This window comes from Atta cephalotes, assembly GCF_000143395.1.
Source record: "Atta cephalotes unplaced genomic scaffold scaffold00048, whole genome shotgun sequence".
Lineage (NCBI taxonomy): Eukaryota > Metazoa > Arthropoda > Insecta > Hymenoptera > Formicidae > Atta > Atta cephalotes.
Window position 1 is genome coordinate 471,460 of NW_012130112.1, and position 17,122 is coordinate 488,581.

Sequence of the window (17,122 nt, forward strand, 5' to 3'; positions counted from 1 at the left end):
CTCTCTCTCTCTCTCTCTCTCTCTCTCTCTCTCTCTCTCTCTCTCTCTCTCTCTCTCTCTCTCTCTCTCTCTCTCTCTCTCTCTCTCTCTCTCTCTCTCTCTCTCTCTCTCTCTCTCTCTCTCTCTCTCTCTCTCTCTCTCTGAGACCATACAGTACCTATATCCGGATAATTACATAAAACTTTATTTATTTAAATTAATACTAATCTCAAATGCTTTTTACCTTAAAGATCAATTTGAATTAATTGTCTTTTGTTAAACATCTATTTATATTAATATTTTCCGTTAGCATACTAATTTTCTAATTGAGATCGGATATTGGGACAATTACGTCTCGGTGTCTGACTGGCTGTCCACTGTCCATTACATTGACGCATTCTATTATTTAAATATTTTAATTAATAATTGTTATAAATGAGTATAAATAATTTTTCCTTGCTTAAGGAAATCTTGAGTTTTAAAATGAATATAAATATTTATATTAAAAACCTTCTATTATTTATGACAACCTATTATATTTAAATGTCCGGCTATTGGAACATTTATCTTACCTAATCCCCGCTGCAGCAACTCGTAGTTGCACAGATTCATAAGGCTGCCCGTTACAATCGTTCGTCGACGTCAGACATTAATTAATTTTTAGTAGTAAAGATTTAATTAAATTTGTTTTAGTATTACAAAACTATGCTATTAAACGTTTTACATAATTCTATAATGATTAAATAAATTTTCTTTTTCAGTTAATTCTAAGTTATTTTTTGATTTTGTAGTAAAAAAATAGATTAGCATCTAATATTTTGAAAAGTAATTAGCTTTTGATTAGTCTGACATATTAAATTTAATTTTTACACATAAAAATTTTTAATGTGATCGACCTGGTAAACATTTTTCTCATGATTTCTCGACAAGTGTTTCATAATTTCTTATAATTTTTCTTTTAATTTAAAAAAATCACGTACTGATTTGGAATAATCCATTACATTTTAATTATGTGATTTCATCATACAACGTTGTGATATCATGAAATATAATTAAAACGCAATTTTTTTCCAAAGAGTGAGACCTCGGAATTATAAGAACTGTATCTTATCTGTTATGCCATTTGGATTATTTATGCACTCCTTTCTTATTATCTGTATTCTGGCCAAATTTTTCTCATAATGTCTCATATCAACAATCTGTAATTGTGTGAAATTATGAAAAATTTTTCAGATTTTCTAATGTCCTCATTTTTTTCTAATAATATAAAATTAGAAATTTTATAATTTTTCAAAACGATCTCTTGGTAAAAGTTTACATTAGGAGAGCCCTCCTTCCCCAGGGAACCTTGAGTGACCTCCAATAGATTTTAGCCATCGCTCGTTATCCATTAAAAAGTTATTAATAAAATAGTTTAAAAAATAACATTTGTTTTAAAATAAATTTTTTGCTTCGAAAATAAAAATTTTTTTTAAAACATTTTCTAATATAATTTTTTGTTTTGTAAATGACGAAGAAACTGGGAAAGCTATTTCCTAGTTTTTAAAGCAGAGAATTTGTTTTTAAAGCAGAAAATTTGCAATGACGATTTTGTAACGACTTCACACGAAACGAGATACATCTTACATCTCTTTCGCCTGAGAAATTTTGATATTTCTTATTTTTGATTGTTGGAAAAAAAAAGAAATATTTGAACATCTAAAAAATTTCTCATAATTTCTCATCAGATTATTCTGAGGAATTATGATATTTTTTATTTCTTGTTGGAAAAATTATCAGAAAATGTTTAAAAATTTTAAAAATTTCTCATAATTTCACATAATTACTCATAAATTGTTGATAAGTAAAATTATGAAAAGTTTTTATATGGAAATTATGAGTACAATTTTTATCAGTGACAAGACGTATCACAATTGACGAGCAAGGGTTGTATATTCAATCGCCCAATTTGCAATCACGTGTCGCGTGTTCGACAGGTATTTCTTCAACGCAGTTCGTGAAGGGGATAATATAGTATACGCTTCAGACGACGAAAACGAATGTCATTTGTGGGTGATGGCAATGTATCGGGCGACTGGTCAGTCACACAAGCCTACCCCGCCGGTCTCTGTAGTTGACAAAAATTCAACTATAAGTAAGATTCAAGGTGACGCCGACCGCGCGAAGAAGCACGGTATGGAAGACTATATCAGTGCAGATCCGTGCAAGTTTGACCATCCAGGACTATTCAAGTACTTGCAGAATTTGATGCTGGACTATAGGTTGAACGATCCTTACTGCTCGCTCGGCTGGTTCTCGCCTGGTCAAGTTTTTGTATTGGATGAATACTGTGCCAGGTAATGATATTTATTCTTATCATTTTTTAAACAATTTAATCTATTTTTTGCAACGTTATTTCATGTCAGAGAGGAATATTATTCAATAACTTTTTATCTAAATAACGAAAATAAAAATGTACTCATAAAAAATAAAAATGTACTCATTCATTTTTTTATTTGAATAAAAATTTACTCATTAGTCAGCTACACACGAATGATGAATAAAAATGTGTGTTTGCTATTCGACCACTTGTGAATGATGAATATATATTTATTCGTCACATGGTCATTCGTTAATGATAAATAAATATTTATTCACTTGTGAATAATGAATATATAGGATGTTTTATAGTGTGTGAGCACAACTTTAATTTAAGAATGGAATACGTGACACCAAAATAACATATACAAAACATAATATTACAGTTCGTATAAACATTGAGTTTATTTTCCGAGTAATAGACGTTTTCGTGTTTCATTAATCTTCATTACAAACTGAGCTAACATAGCTACTTCGCGCATTTTGTCTTACTAATTATAGTCATTAAGATACATGAAAACGTGTAAATACGTTATATTAGCTCAGTTTATGAAAATGAAAGGACTTATTGTAACAGTGGATTATGTGTATAATTTTGTAAAAACAGAATAAATGAATTCTAAAGTTAAAGTAATGGGAAATACAAATGATTTTAATTTCAAAATTTATTTACTCCGTTTTAACAAAATGTGGGTTGACTGTAGCAAGTCCTTTAACTGATCCTTTGCAGACCGCTCTTTTTTACAGTTACTTCTTTTTTTTATTTTATAAACTGTTCGTTCAATTTGTATTTGGAATTTGGCTTAACTTGAATTTATTTAGACCCACATAATGGATTATTAAGAAAAGATTCGAAAGTTGGAAAGTATTAGTGCAATTATTTTTTCTTTTATATTTGTTTGCAATATCAATTTCGACATCTATTTTCTGATGATAGATACGGCGTGAGCGGATGCTTTCGGCATCTCTATTACCTTCATGATCTATTGGACAGAATCGATCGCGGGCTTATGATAGATCCGACATTGATGCACTATAGTTTCGCTTTCTGTGCTAGTCATGTTTATGGTAACACAACATCTACCGATCGCGTGACCTCGATTACTCATGAGGAGAAAGATAAATTTCTGGAGATTAAGGAACGACTGCGACAGATTCTCGAAAACCAAATCACCAACTTTAGGTAAAAAACAATTCTAATCTCCTTTGAACTGTGAGCGATATAAAAAAATAACTTACAATTATTTATGCGTTAATATATTTAGTTTTGCAAATTAATTCATGATATCGCTCTTTTATTTCATAACTAAAAAAATTAAATTTTAAATTAAAAATGGACTGATATGAGATTAAACATACATGAGTGAAATGCCATATTCGGACTTTGAAACATAGCTAAACCGAAGCTGAAGTAGTAATAAATTTATCGGCTCACAATTAACTTCAATTGGAAATTGTATAAATTCAGAAGAAATATTAGGCACGAAGAATCGCTTCGACTGAATGTTTCACTCACATATGTTTAAAAAAATTTTTTAGAAAAGGAAAAATCATTTTTTAACTCGATAGAGAAAATTGTTGACTAATTAATTAACATCGGTTAAAAAGAATATATTCTTAACATCAAATATTTTTTTTTGAGTTTTCCAATGAATACTTTTTATACAGAAGCTATATTTTACGGATTATCTCTATGTCCATTAGAATGCCAGTATGAACATTGGGTACCCTGATGGAAATTTTTTCTTGAATTATAATAAATAATTATAAAATATTGAATTTCAAATATTATTGGAATCTATATTAATTGACCCACTTTCAGTATAATTTTATTAAGATTAACAATTCATTAAAATTTTATTAAGATTTTATTACAGTTTATTAAGATTTCATTGCAATTCATTAATATTTTATAAATAATTCAATACAAAATATTATATTTAGCTTCGCGATAAAATACATTTTTCAAAATAATTTCCTAAAAAGATTACTTTATTCAGTTAAACTTTTACTAAATGTCCTTTCTCGCAATAGATACAGTTTTCCATTCGGACGTCCGGAAGGCTCGTTGAAAGCGGCTCTATCTCTTTTGGAACGTGTTCTTATGAAGGATAGCGTGACGCCCGTGCCGCAAGAAGAAGTGAAGGCTCTCATAAAGAATTGCTTAGAAACGGCGGCACTGGTAAATTACACAAAATTATCCGCCGAAGCAAAGATCGAGGATGATCTTAGCGGCGAAGTGTGCGTGCCTCCTAGCAAGAAGCTAGAGGATCTCATACATCTCGCCGAACTGTGCGTCGATCTGCTCCAGCAAAATGAAGAACATTATTCGGAGGTATTAGTTGGGTTTTTAGAACTGAGTGTCGATTCTCGGGGCTCTCGAGAGAGAGGGTCAGCATGCCTTGAAATACGGACCGTGGTAAGGGTCCGCCACCTCCTCAGAAGACAAACGCGCATTCGCTGCTCATTTCCTCTCGCCGCCGTGGTAGACAATTGAGTCGTGTAGACAATTTCATAGAGAGCTTCTATTATCACCTCGAAAATCGCTTTCACGTAGAATTAATCGTTGAATTACGGACATCATGAGATATTCCATTGCAACTTTATTGAGAGATGTAATGTCACGCTCTTGTAAAAAGACAAAAGCAATACTTTTTTACTTTTTTTAAATTATGTTTTTCAAATTGCATACACACTATGTGTATATGTATATCATGAAACATGTCTCGTTAACCAGAAAATTTTCTGGTTAAATCTATTAAAATTCTAATTGAGATAATCAGAATTGCAATTGATATAAAATTTTCTGGTTTATCCATTTTCAACTTCATTTTTTCAATGAAGAGAATAATTCACATTGCTGTGTTTATCCTTCACAATGCACTTCACAATGCTGCTGCATTTAGTTTAACTTTAGCTTCACTTTTACTTCTCCCATCAGATATCTTTCACAAATGAGAAATGTCTCATTCGATTGCGATATCTCTCTCAATGTTTTGTTCAAATTAATAAATTATATTTTTTGGAATGTTAGATGCAGCAAACGCTTGTCATTATAACGCTTAACATTACAAGTTTTATGACTATTCTCACGTACATTATGAAGTAGAAGTAGTGTTTTCTGGGTACTCGAGGGCCCCGTGCTCAGGGTGGCGTTCCCATCACCCCGAGCTAGAGGAAACATGCCCACCGTATATGTGCGATGTCCAATATTTTCACGATCCGCTCCTACTACACTGTACCGCAGGCGTTCGCCTGGTTTAGCGATCTTATGGTGGAGCATGCTGAGATTTTCTGGTCGTTATTTGCCGTCGACATGGATAAAGTACTGGCAGAACAACCACCAGACACATGGGATAGCTTTCCATTGTTCCAGATAATGAATGATTATCTTAAGACTGACGGTGAGTTTAATTCTCATCCAAAATCAGGGTTGGTAAAGATTAATTGTTTTTTTTTTTTTTCAAATATGCTTTAAACAATACTATAAAAAAAAACATTAATCTTTACCATTTAAAACATATTAAATTAAGCATATTTTACAATAACAAGCATATTTTAAACTATTTAAAACACGTTTAAAACATGTTTTTTACCAACCTTGATTATGACTGACAGGATTATTATTTTCACAGGATAATTTATTTTCTTAAATATCAGAAATGTATTTTAAAATCTAAGGGTTCTATAGATCATAAAATTTGATTTGAATGTAGACAATTTGAAGAACGGAAGATTCCATCAGCATCTACGCGACACGTTCGCGCCATTGGTAGTACGTTACGTTGATCTTATGGAAACGTCGATCGCTCAATCGATTCATAAAGGCTTTGAGAAAGAACGATGGGAGATTAAGGGAAACGGTTGTGCCACATCGGAGGATCTCTTCTGGAAGTTAGATGCGTTGCAGTCATTCATCGGCGGATTACACTGGCCTGATCAAGAGTTCAGGCAACATCTTGAGCAGAGACTAAAACTGATGGCATGCGACATGGTAGAATCGTGCATTCAAAGGACCGACGCGGCCTTCCAGCAGTGGCTTAAAAAAGGCGTGACTTTCATCTCTACAGATTATATCATACCTTCGGAAATGTGTGCTATGGTGAATGTTATTTTGGACGCCAAGAATCAGAGTTTTAAGCTTTGTACTGTCGATGGTGTCGATGTGGTAAGTTCGGTAATTAATTTTTCGTAGAACTGTAAATGCAATATTCTTTCTTGTGAAATAATTTCAATTGTAAAAAAATCCCTAAAAGTTTGATTTAATCAAGCTTAATTAATATTTCACTTCATATTCTCATTGCATATTTATTGAATAGTTAATTATTTTATTTTTAAGATATAATGTAAAAATTACACATAGAAAGTATTGCTAATATGGATATATATTACAGAAAAGTTTAAAGAATATTATTGATGTTAATAAAAGAAAGTTAGTAAAACAATTTTTCTACATTAAATAAATTTTCTACATAAAATAAACAATAACATTGTTTAGCAGGTATCTATATTTTATGTTTTTATTAATATCCGTGTAATTTTTAGCATCAATACCATTCCAAGATTGATGACATGATTGAAAAGACGTCAGCGGGAATGAATCAAGGAATGATTAACAAGCTCATAACGGTATTGGAAGCGACGCTCTCTAAGTTGTCTCGTTACGATGAGGGTTCACTTATTGGCTCCATTCTTAGTCTTACGGTACTCGCTTTGCTCAATAATAATAAATAACAAGAAATCAAGTGGTCACGAGAGCAACAATATACAGAGTGTTTAATAATTAACAATAAAACTCTCGCATAGAAGTCAAATGGATTAAATTGAGAAGAAAAATTCTTTATTTTTCGCTAATTTATGAAAATAGCCAAATTTGTTCGACATATCGCTAAATGCAAACGTGCGACGAGATAAGATCGCCCAGCAAGGCGCGCTATCGCTAGGCACGTTAATTTCCAATGTCGCTTATAAATAACGTGCGTTAGAGTTTCACTAATAAGAGTTAAAACATAAGACCAGTAGAATATCATTGCCGAGTGGCCGGAAACAACACAATCCTATGATTGACAGTTAATAATCCGATTTCGTGTTCGTGCCTTCTACACCATGAAACAATTGCTCACATTAATTCATAGATTCACTGCCATATCGACAATGGCGGCATTTAAAGGGACTTGAAATCTGACTAGAAATCGATACCTCTTATGACTTCTTACTAGAAGGATACTCTAATGTGCGTGTTTTTTTCTGGGCGGTCTTGTCGCTCGTATGCATTTGGCGATAAGCTGCACAAATTTGGAAATTTTTGTAAATTAATAACTCGTTAATCAATGTAAAAAATGCAAAATGATACAGAAATTTTCTATTCAGTTTAGTTCATTCTGCCCTTGCGAGAATTTTATCGTTAATTATCAGACATTCTGTATAAAAAACTATTGGAACATTTTTTTCGGTGTCTTATGATTTGTTTTTTTAGAAGGTATCAGGAAGCGGGAAAGAAATGGGACAAGCTTATGTAAATTTTATGAGAAATTGCATAGATCAGATTCGCAGCAAAGTCCTTGACGAATTGTGGATTTTGACCTTTTTCGAGGTAAGAGTCAATCTATAAAAGCAAAGAAGTCTGTATCGAATTGTAATTGAAGGATTTTTCATAAAAGTGACAAATAAGTCTAAAAAGTTTAAAATTTTCGGAAAACAAAAGATTTCATCATCTTAAAGGAATGATGAACTTGATCAATAATACAGACATTTTTAATTTGGAATTAAAAATTGGCATAAAAACAGTAGATTTTGAATATTGCATGCTGATACGATATATCATCAGAAACTAAATCAAAACTGAACACATATCATAATCATGATATCATAATTATACTGATAAATATCGTCAGAAATCACAATTTATATAGCAAAAATCAAGCATGTATTGCTATCTCAAAAAGTAATAGCAAAAACACAGCAGAAATATGACACGGAAATTATATCGGATCATGATTTCATAAACTCAGTATTGTTCGTTCGTAATTCGTTTACGTAATTCGACAAGTGGTATGTCATTTTATCCATAAAAGTTATAGAACTTTTATATTAAGAAACTGTCTACATCTGATGACAGCTCTATGAGCTGAAACATATAAGTTTTTAATTTTTTTCAATTTTAATATAAAGTTAATATTCACAGCCACACTTCCTAATTTTGCGTCTATTTCAATCTTGTAAGAGTATTTTTGATTTTGTTATAATTCGGATATTTATTTCAATTTGCGATGTCTCGACAATTTTGTTCACTTCAGCATCGTGAAACTGTTATAGTAATTTTTCTCGGAATACATGAGTATAAAAAAATTGTGAACTTTAATTGATATTTTGAGGAATCATTTAAAGAAATAAAAATTCTAGACCTATTTATTTATTGCTGAAATCTTTTCTTTTTCATCTATGTATATAACCCATATAATATTTTATCCCATATAATATTTTACATTAACTTTTTTTATAATATTAATAACAATAAAAGTAAAGAAAGAAACATTATTGAAAATACAAAACAATAATTTTTTCACTATAAAATTTATAAAATTTATAAAATTTATAAAATTTATAAAATTTTACAAATTAAAACTTGATAAAAACATCCTTTGTTACTTAGGAAACTCTTACATTTTTCGTTTCCTATTTGAGATTTGCCGGAATAAAACTGTTCGCGATATGATATTATTAATAAAGAATTGGAATTGATTTGGTGCCATAATTTAGATTTTTTGAAAAATAGACTTATTTAGTTTTTGTAAGAAATTCTTCAATTTTGCATTTAGAAAGAAATTGGAACAATTTTGAGTACATTTGTGTTATTGGAGATTTCGTCGAATTACTTTGATTTATATTGTAGCAATGGTACACGGCACAGATACAAATGCTATGTAATTGGTTGTCTGAAAGACTTGATCATAGCCTGCATTTGTATCAATGTACCTGCCTAGCTCATATCGTGAAGAAGATCTACTCGGACTTTGAGCTCCAGGGTGTCATGGAGGAAAAACTTAACACGAAGACATATCAGACTATAGACAAGAGGATGAAAACGGAAGAAGCAACTTGTGCCTTAACCATGAGCGCTCAGAACGAAGAGTAAGATCTTTTAATTTTTAACATTAAATACATGACGAAGAGGGTGCGCAAATGGAGAATATTAAAAAATACATTTTGTGAAAATAGATAATTTTTTTCTGTAGTCATAAATTTTTATTTATCCTTCTAAAACATAAGTGTGTAAAGATTAGAATTTACAATTCTACTCTCATTGTCAGTTGTATTTAATTTTTGCTAATTAAAATGAGGAAATTTTTAATGAGCAGATGAAAGTATTTCGCTATTACAATTAGACAAATTAATTGAGCTTTTTTTACATTGCAGAGGGCTTTCAGAGAATGGCAATGATGACGAGGTGGAGAGACCTAAGACAAAAGTGACGATCGTTGAGACGATAACGGAAGACGCGAATTACGTGGCCAATTTGAGCAACGTTACATCGAACGTTGTTGGCAAAGTCGGTAGTATGTTTGGCAAGGGCATCGGTGGTCTTTCTACAAAATTCGGCTCAGCCAGTAATTGGTTCTAGTTATTGTTTCTAGCACTCTGCCAGTAAACCTTACATTCGATTAGTACACTCCTTTGTCTAAATAAGGGGATGTGAACAGGGAGGCTTTTAAAGGCGTAGACAGTACCCTATAGGCAGTATGATGATCTAGAATTTTGTCCATATAAACGAATGATACGATTAAACGATGCAATCGATCGGATCAGTTTGGCTTTTATCGTTTAGCAGATTTCGAGAGAGAGGGTTCCGGCCGTTCGCCGCGACGTTCAATGCGCGGGCTACAAAATTACTTACTGACTAATCACGGTCAAGAAACTAATTGTTAATATATTTACTTAGTCGTAACTTTCGAATTTGAGATAACAATGCATATTAGACGTAACAACACGCGTTGAGAATTATGCCAACTCGTTGTGGGCTCGTTTTAATTAACTGATTATCATTTATGTTTAATCTCAGGTAATAGTGGAAATATAGTTGAAATATATTCGGAAAGGCTGATTGTACGAGAATACGTACGATATAGAATATAAATGCTGTAGATCTGATCATATTACAAAGGTATATGTATATAAACATACATGCATATATGCAACGTGTAATTACGAGGTATATTCATATATTCTGTCGTGGTCTGCATGCGACAGGCTAACGTCGTTAATATATATTAGCTGAATTGCCAGAGCGCAGAATGCAGATTTTCTTATCTAGTCTGTGTATGCGCGAATTATTTTTGCGGATTTAGTTATCAGAGGATAAGAGTACGGGCATGTATTTCGCGTAGGCTGGAAAAAATTCTCGGGTCGATTGCAACGTTATTTAAATATGGATCGCGATAGTGGAAACGCAGAAAATCCCGGAAATATAGAAATGAAAAAGCAGGGAAGGAGAAACGACTGACAAAGCTGCTTACCGAATTAATTTTGCAACCAACGAGGCAATGCTTTTTCAATATTAGATGCGATCACTATTATCTGCTGGACGACCATTCGCTCGACTTGAACGGAAAATCTCTCTATAAAATCGTACCGAAAGATACTTTTTTAAAAAATTTAATTTAAACATTATTTTAATGTTTATTTTCGTAAAAATATTTTGTTTTATTATCAGTAAATCAAAGTTTGGTATAAATAAAGAAATATTTTAATCTCTTCAGTATTTTTGTTACAATTTCTGTTTAATCTTAAGAAGTATGATATAGGCGACTTTCCTCTACATATTATTAATCGTATTATTGTCAAACTTAAATTTCTTCACATTTTCTTAGATGTAACATTGCCCATTTGTTATTGAAAAAATTATAACGTGATCATAACATTACAAGTAATACATTACTTCCAATCTCTGTGTTTGTATACATATAAGCATGCTAATTTGTAATCGAATGGTCACCATCAGAAGCAGTGACCGTAATAGCACGTTATTTTTCATCTATGTTACATTTATGCTAATTTACAGCTAACAATAAGTTACAATATGCATATAAATGTGTAGTCAATATCGATATGTATTAGCGTATCGTCCGCGGTCTATAATCGTGATTCTTTATTTGCAAGCAGAAAGTAAATGCGAGCAAGTGAGGAATTTTTGTAGCGAGAGTCGCACTCAGTTTGTTAACAGATAACGTTAAAATTCTTATTTATCCGACGGTAAGAGAAGAATTCTTTTTATATAAGAACTGTATGGGACTATTAATATTCTGCAAAGTAAAATTCGTTAATATGCACCAAATGCACATTATTATATGCATTTATTTGATATTTTTTTATTCTTAAGAGTAATTCTTAATACATGTGAAACTTTCTGAAATGATCACAAATTTGGGAGCAATTCTGATCGTATTTACTACAAAAGTTTATTGTCGAAAGTTGCTATTGAGAGTGGCTCTTAGAATGGCTCGATAACAAGTTATTCAATGAAATACTTTCAATCTACATTTTAATCGTGATGAAAGGAATATATCTTCTTTAGAGAGCTTTATTTTTTCTCGTCAATGACATGTCGATATGACTAATATCCTGTGAAAAAACAAGTGTTATGTATGTTTATATTGCAAGAAAGCCTTGTCTCTCGATTACGAGATGCATATATAATATATATTTTCAAAACCTCACGATATAACATTCATCAATGGATATTTTTATTCAGCTTGATATATGAACTCTTGAAAGTGCATCAAACGCGAAAGTATAATACCGAAGCAGAATGAAAAATGTACATCCCTATAAAAATCTTTATTCTATCTTGAGTTACAGCAATCTCATCCATTAAATTAGTTTGTACATTTTTGCTTTCCAACGCGTGAGACAAATCCTAACCAGAGAGAAACCTGACGGAGGATATGAGGGACCTATTTCCCGTAACCGCAAAATGCTCCCGCGCACTATTGTCCTCTGCAGAAGTGGATGTAAACTACACAACAATATCCATTTTTTAAGGTGTTCTTGATGGAAATAAATCGCTGAAATTGTTAAAATTATTAAAATCGATTTAAAATCGACAAATTGATAGAAATTTCAACGATTTCAGCAATTTATCCAGCATTTATTTCCATCAGGAGCATCACAAAAAAAATGAATATTGTTGTATAATTTATAACAATTACATCAATAATTCTACTTCTTCACAGGACAGTAATGCATGAGAACATTTTGCAGTTACAGGAAAAAGGCCCTCACCTCTCTTAGGTTTTGCTCTGATCGTTCATTCATATCAAACTCTTTGAGCTTTCTCTGTCTACCTCAGATTCTAAGAAGCATTTACGCTATTTACGTAAAATAATTTTAAAACGATGAATTATAAGAAGCGAGAAAATGATATAATCAATTTAACAAAGATATAAAGTTAATTTACAACCAAAATTCATATTTGGGATAAAATGTATAATTTTTTTTCACAGATTAGATTCGAACAATTTATGTGATTTAATATATATATATATATATATATATATGCAGTGCCGAAAGTACTACAGCGACTTTAATATATATGAAAACAAGTCGAAAATCTAATAAACATATGTCTGATTTCGAACAATTTCGGAATTATGGGATATTGAAGTAAGAACATATAAATTTCTTGAAAAGTGTGACACCTTACATGTATACACACACTACCTACAGGCTAAAAATTTGAAAACATTTCTTAAAAAATTGACATTTTTCTTTTAACAACAATGTGTGTTTTTAAACAATATATATCCCAGGAAAAAAATGTTTCATATATAAATATATATAAACATATATAATCATATAATCTAAAGATTTATACTGTTATAGATATTTGAATAAATAATTAATCTCAAAATGTTAAATTTTTAAAGTGTTTCCAAATTTTTGGCTTGGAGTGTATATACATGTACATATATATATACATATAAAATTAAATTTAAGACAAACATAGATTATGCCAAATAATTTATTTAGTATCGATTTTTCACTGTCTGATTAGCGACGGACACATTTTTCATCCTACTTCGATGAGTAAGGCAGTAAAAATTAAATGTACGAGGAGGAAGAGAAGAAACACTACAAAACGGTAGTCGCGCGAACGCGAGGCGAGGGATTTACCATTCGTTTGTATATACTTTAGCGATAGCTAAAGGGGAGTAATAAATTTATTATGGTACAAAATAACAGAGAGACAGTTCGCGCGAGAGCGCAGCATGGAAATCCAACGGATTTAGCCTGAATGACCTGGACAAGAATGCTTTGACATTGAACACTGATTGGTGAAAAGTCAATTGTGGGGGTAAAATTTATCCCCATCACCTATTTTTCACGAATCAGCGTTCGGTGTCAAAGCTCTATTGTCAGAATCCGGGCTAAGAGGATCGTTCTGTCATGCGCTTAGGAACAAAAGCAAGAGATCGATATTCAAAGATATTCGCTTGAAAAAAATATTGGCTTGAAAGTTGAAAGCCTGTTTCAGCGCGCAGCAAAAGAAAATTCTTAAGGACGATGTTATGCTTTTCATCGTCGACTTTCGAACCTGACAAAATATTTTTTGATGCATCGCATGTTTACAAAATAGAATGACGAAAAACGAGCTCCCTTATTCTCTCTCAATTATCTCTCTATCCTTTCTCTCTCTCTCTCTCTCTCTTTTTCTCTAGCTTTCTCTTTTCCTCTTTTGTATTAAAATTTAACAAATGCATGTTAGTTTGCTAAAGGATGAGATAATTGTACTCTATTAGAATTTTTTTAATCTCTATATGTAGCGGAAAGTCGAGTAATATCGGCCAGCTTATATATAGATAAGTATCGGCCAAAGCTAATTTTTCATTTATCCCCTTAGATAATAGCGCTACACGGTAGGATGCGCCCTACTATTTTATATATTGATTACGTACGTACGAACAGATGTACGTACGAACATCTCAATCAGTGATAATAAAATTGAATTGACGACGACTCGATATTGATTTCATTATTATTTCTGACTGAGGTATACAAATATGCAAGTATGTGATTTTTTAAACAATTATAATTTACAAGGAAAACATTATATATTTCATATGTGATATAATTTACAATGTAAAATTTTCTAAATTTTTTCAAAAATTGAAATGACTTGGCGCTGTATTATTAGTCATTTTTGCCTAAAAATCTGTTGAATTTTATAGCGGACCGATACTAGATACACTTTTGCCCCAACCTCAAATTCTAATCTGTTCCTTTTTGTTAATTATTAATTTTTTATATCTCCCAATTTTTTTTAGGTAAAATAATTTTCCTCCTTTCCTTCCTTCCTTTTACTAAGTGTAATTTGAATTACAAATAACTTTTTTTATTAAGTCTGGCCTAAATTCTACAGAAACTTAGAGCGGCCAGTACTACACGACTTTCTCCTATTGTTACATATTTTCGATGAATCTTCCACCGAGAAAAGGAAAATGCGTACGGCATTGAATGAAAGCTACATCTTTGCATTCGATTTTTGATTTGTGTTGATTAATGTATTCTTTTTTAAATCGAGATACGCGAAATGCATCAGTGCTCGATGTAAATGCTTTTATCACGCTTCGGAATTTTTCCTTGTACTAAGCCAAAATTTATTGAATCAGTTTTTTTTCAAATACAGATATGAAGAAATCCAACTTGAAAACAGATTATCAGTGTTAAAATATTTTTAGTTACTAAAAATTAACAAGATAACTTTCGATTATGTGGATAGATAACACAACTTAATTTAATTTTGATTAAAGCTGATTTTATACTAATTTAAACTTGATTTTTACTATTGAAGATTACAATATTTTATGTTTAATCGGAAAGGGAAAGAGTATAAGAGAAAACAAGGATAGTTCAGAAGCACGATGAGCGCGTGATTAATAGTTGCTTGAAGCGACGTAATTGCATGATTTATTAGTGTGACGATATTGATATTGATTAAATAAACGCGGCCTTACATATACCGAAACACGATAATTGCCGTTGTAAATGTGATGAGATTTTACGAAAACGAACGTGTGCTAGGACTCGTTTTTAGTTTTAAGGAAGCAAAAGTAGGTGAAAAAGAACGAAATCGAAAAAAAAGAAACAAAGCGGGAAATTTGGAACGTTATATAAAAATAGAAAAAGCTAAACTATTATATTTATCGATACTAACGACGTTAGAATTATTATGATTATCATGATTATTCTTATTATTGATAATTCTCCTATACTCTACGACTAATTAGATTAGGACAGTTACAAAAATGATCTCTCTCATTCTTTCTATCTGTCTGTCTGTCTATCTATCTATCTTCTACCTATTTATCTATCAATTTTATCTCGATCTATCCGTCTGTGTTGTTTATTCCGTCAATGGTGATACTTCACCGATCGAACTTCGATACGAACACTTTTGTCGCCAGCTCTCTTCACTTGTCTCTCTGCCTTTCTTTAATTCTCGTTCTTTGTTTCTTTTTCCACCAGATTTTCTTTTCTTTGCTATTCCTTTCTCTTTCTTATTTCATTTTTTTTTATTCCTTCCTACCTATCTTTTTATATTTTATGTTAAAACTGTAACTTTATTTAAAACTAAAGAGATGGTCTTTTTACTCTAATCAATGTTCTAGTCGATTTAACTTTTACTCAACTGTTGTTCTCTCGTTAATAAAAATTTCGACAAAAAAAGCAAAACAAGATACAGAAAAAAATATATATTCCGACAGTTTTTTTATTTCCTTCTCAATAATCGGCTCGATTGATCGGCATACTATCGGTATCATCCCGTCATATGTTTTTCACGACGAAAAGAAAAGAGAACAGAAATCACTCGCTCTCATCGTTTGTCGCCTACATAATAAAGTGGATGTAGAATGGAAGGTAAACGTGGTGTGAATGTGCGCATTTTCTGTAAATAATGGCATTACTTACATACGCATGTAACACGCGCCAGCATCCTCATCGAAACATCGTCATTGTATAAGAAAAACAGCCAAAAAGAAAAAATCTTATAAGGAGAAGATGGATTTAGAAAAGATTCGATTTTGATTTAAATTCGAAATGTAAAGAGATGTGGAAAGAAATATAACAAGATTAACTCTCTTTTTCATCTTTTTTCCTTCTTCATTTCGGATTCAACAGTAATCGAATCTCCTTCAGTTTCATTTATTCTCATCCGGAGAGAAAAGAAAAGATTATTTAAAGAGAACACGAGTTTCATTGTAAATAAGCAAAGCGCGATTTCAGATTTTTGTCATTATCTTGCCAGTTTTCGAACTCGCGAAGAAAGAGAAGAAAGAAAGAGGGGAAGATTGTTTGCTTAATCAGAAATAAAATGAACGATAATCAATGATAACTATCGCCTATCTCACTCTCTCTTTCTCGCTCACACATTCTTTCTCTTCTCTTTCTCTCTTTTTTCTCTTTCTTCCTTTCCCTCATTCACCCTCATTCATTGGAGCATTAATCGCATCTCTTTACTCGACTGCAAAGTGGAAACGACTGTGATCTAGATTAGTGTTACACATCGCATGAAGAAGAAGAAAAAGAAGAAAAAAAGAGAAAGAAACAAGAGGAAAAACAGTCGATCAGTGCTTAAATGCGACATCGACCATGATCATGACAATGTAGATTATGAATATCGATAATGATTAAGTATTTCTTATGGATTCACGCATACATAAATACATAAATAAATGAAAAAAAAAAAATTATATATATATATATATATATATATATATATATATATATA

General features: G+C 31.5%; 1 protein-coding gene across 1 annotated transcript in view; it reads left to right on the plus strand.

Annotated features, from left to right (window-relative positions):
- The window catches only part of LOC105622683 (calcium-dependent secretion activator), a 16,968-nt gene extending 7,010 nt beyond the window's left edge, over positions 1-9,958 (plus strand). Inside the window, exons 6-14 of the mRNA XM_012204097.1 lie at positions 1,956-2,315; positions 3,275-3,520; positions 4,372-4,672; positions 5,585-5,741; positions 6,054-6,505; positions 6,883-7,041; positions 7,814-7,930; positions 9,230-9,468; positions 9,754-9,958. Coding sequence (XP_012059487.1) covers positions 1,956-2,315; positions 3,275-3,520; positions 4,372-4,672; positions 5,585-5,741; positions 6,054-6,505; positions 6,883-7,041; positions 7,814-7,930; positions 9,230-9,468; positions 9,754-9,958 — 2,236 coding nt within the window. The remainder of the gene's footprint in view (positions 1-1,955; positions 2,316-3,274; positions 3,521-4,371; positions 4,673-5,584; positions 5,742-6,053; positions 6,506-6,882; positions 7,042-7,813; positions 7,931-9,229; positions 9,469-9,753) is intronic.
- Positions 9,959-17,122: the final 7,164 nt, after the last annotated feature.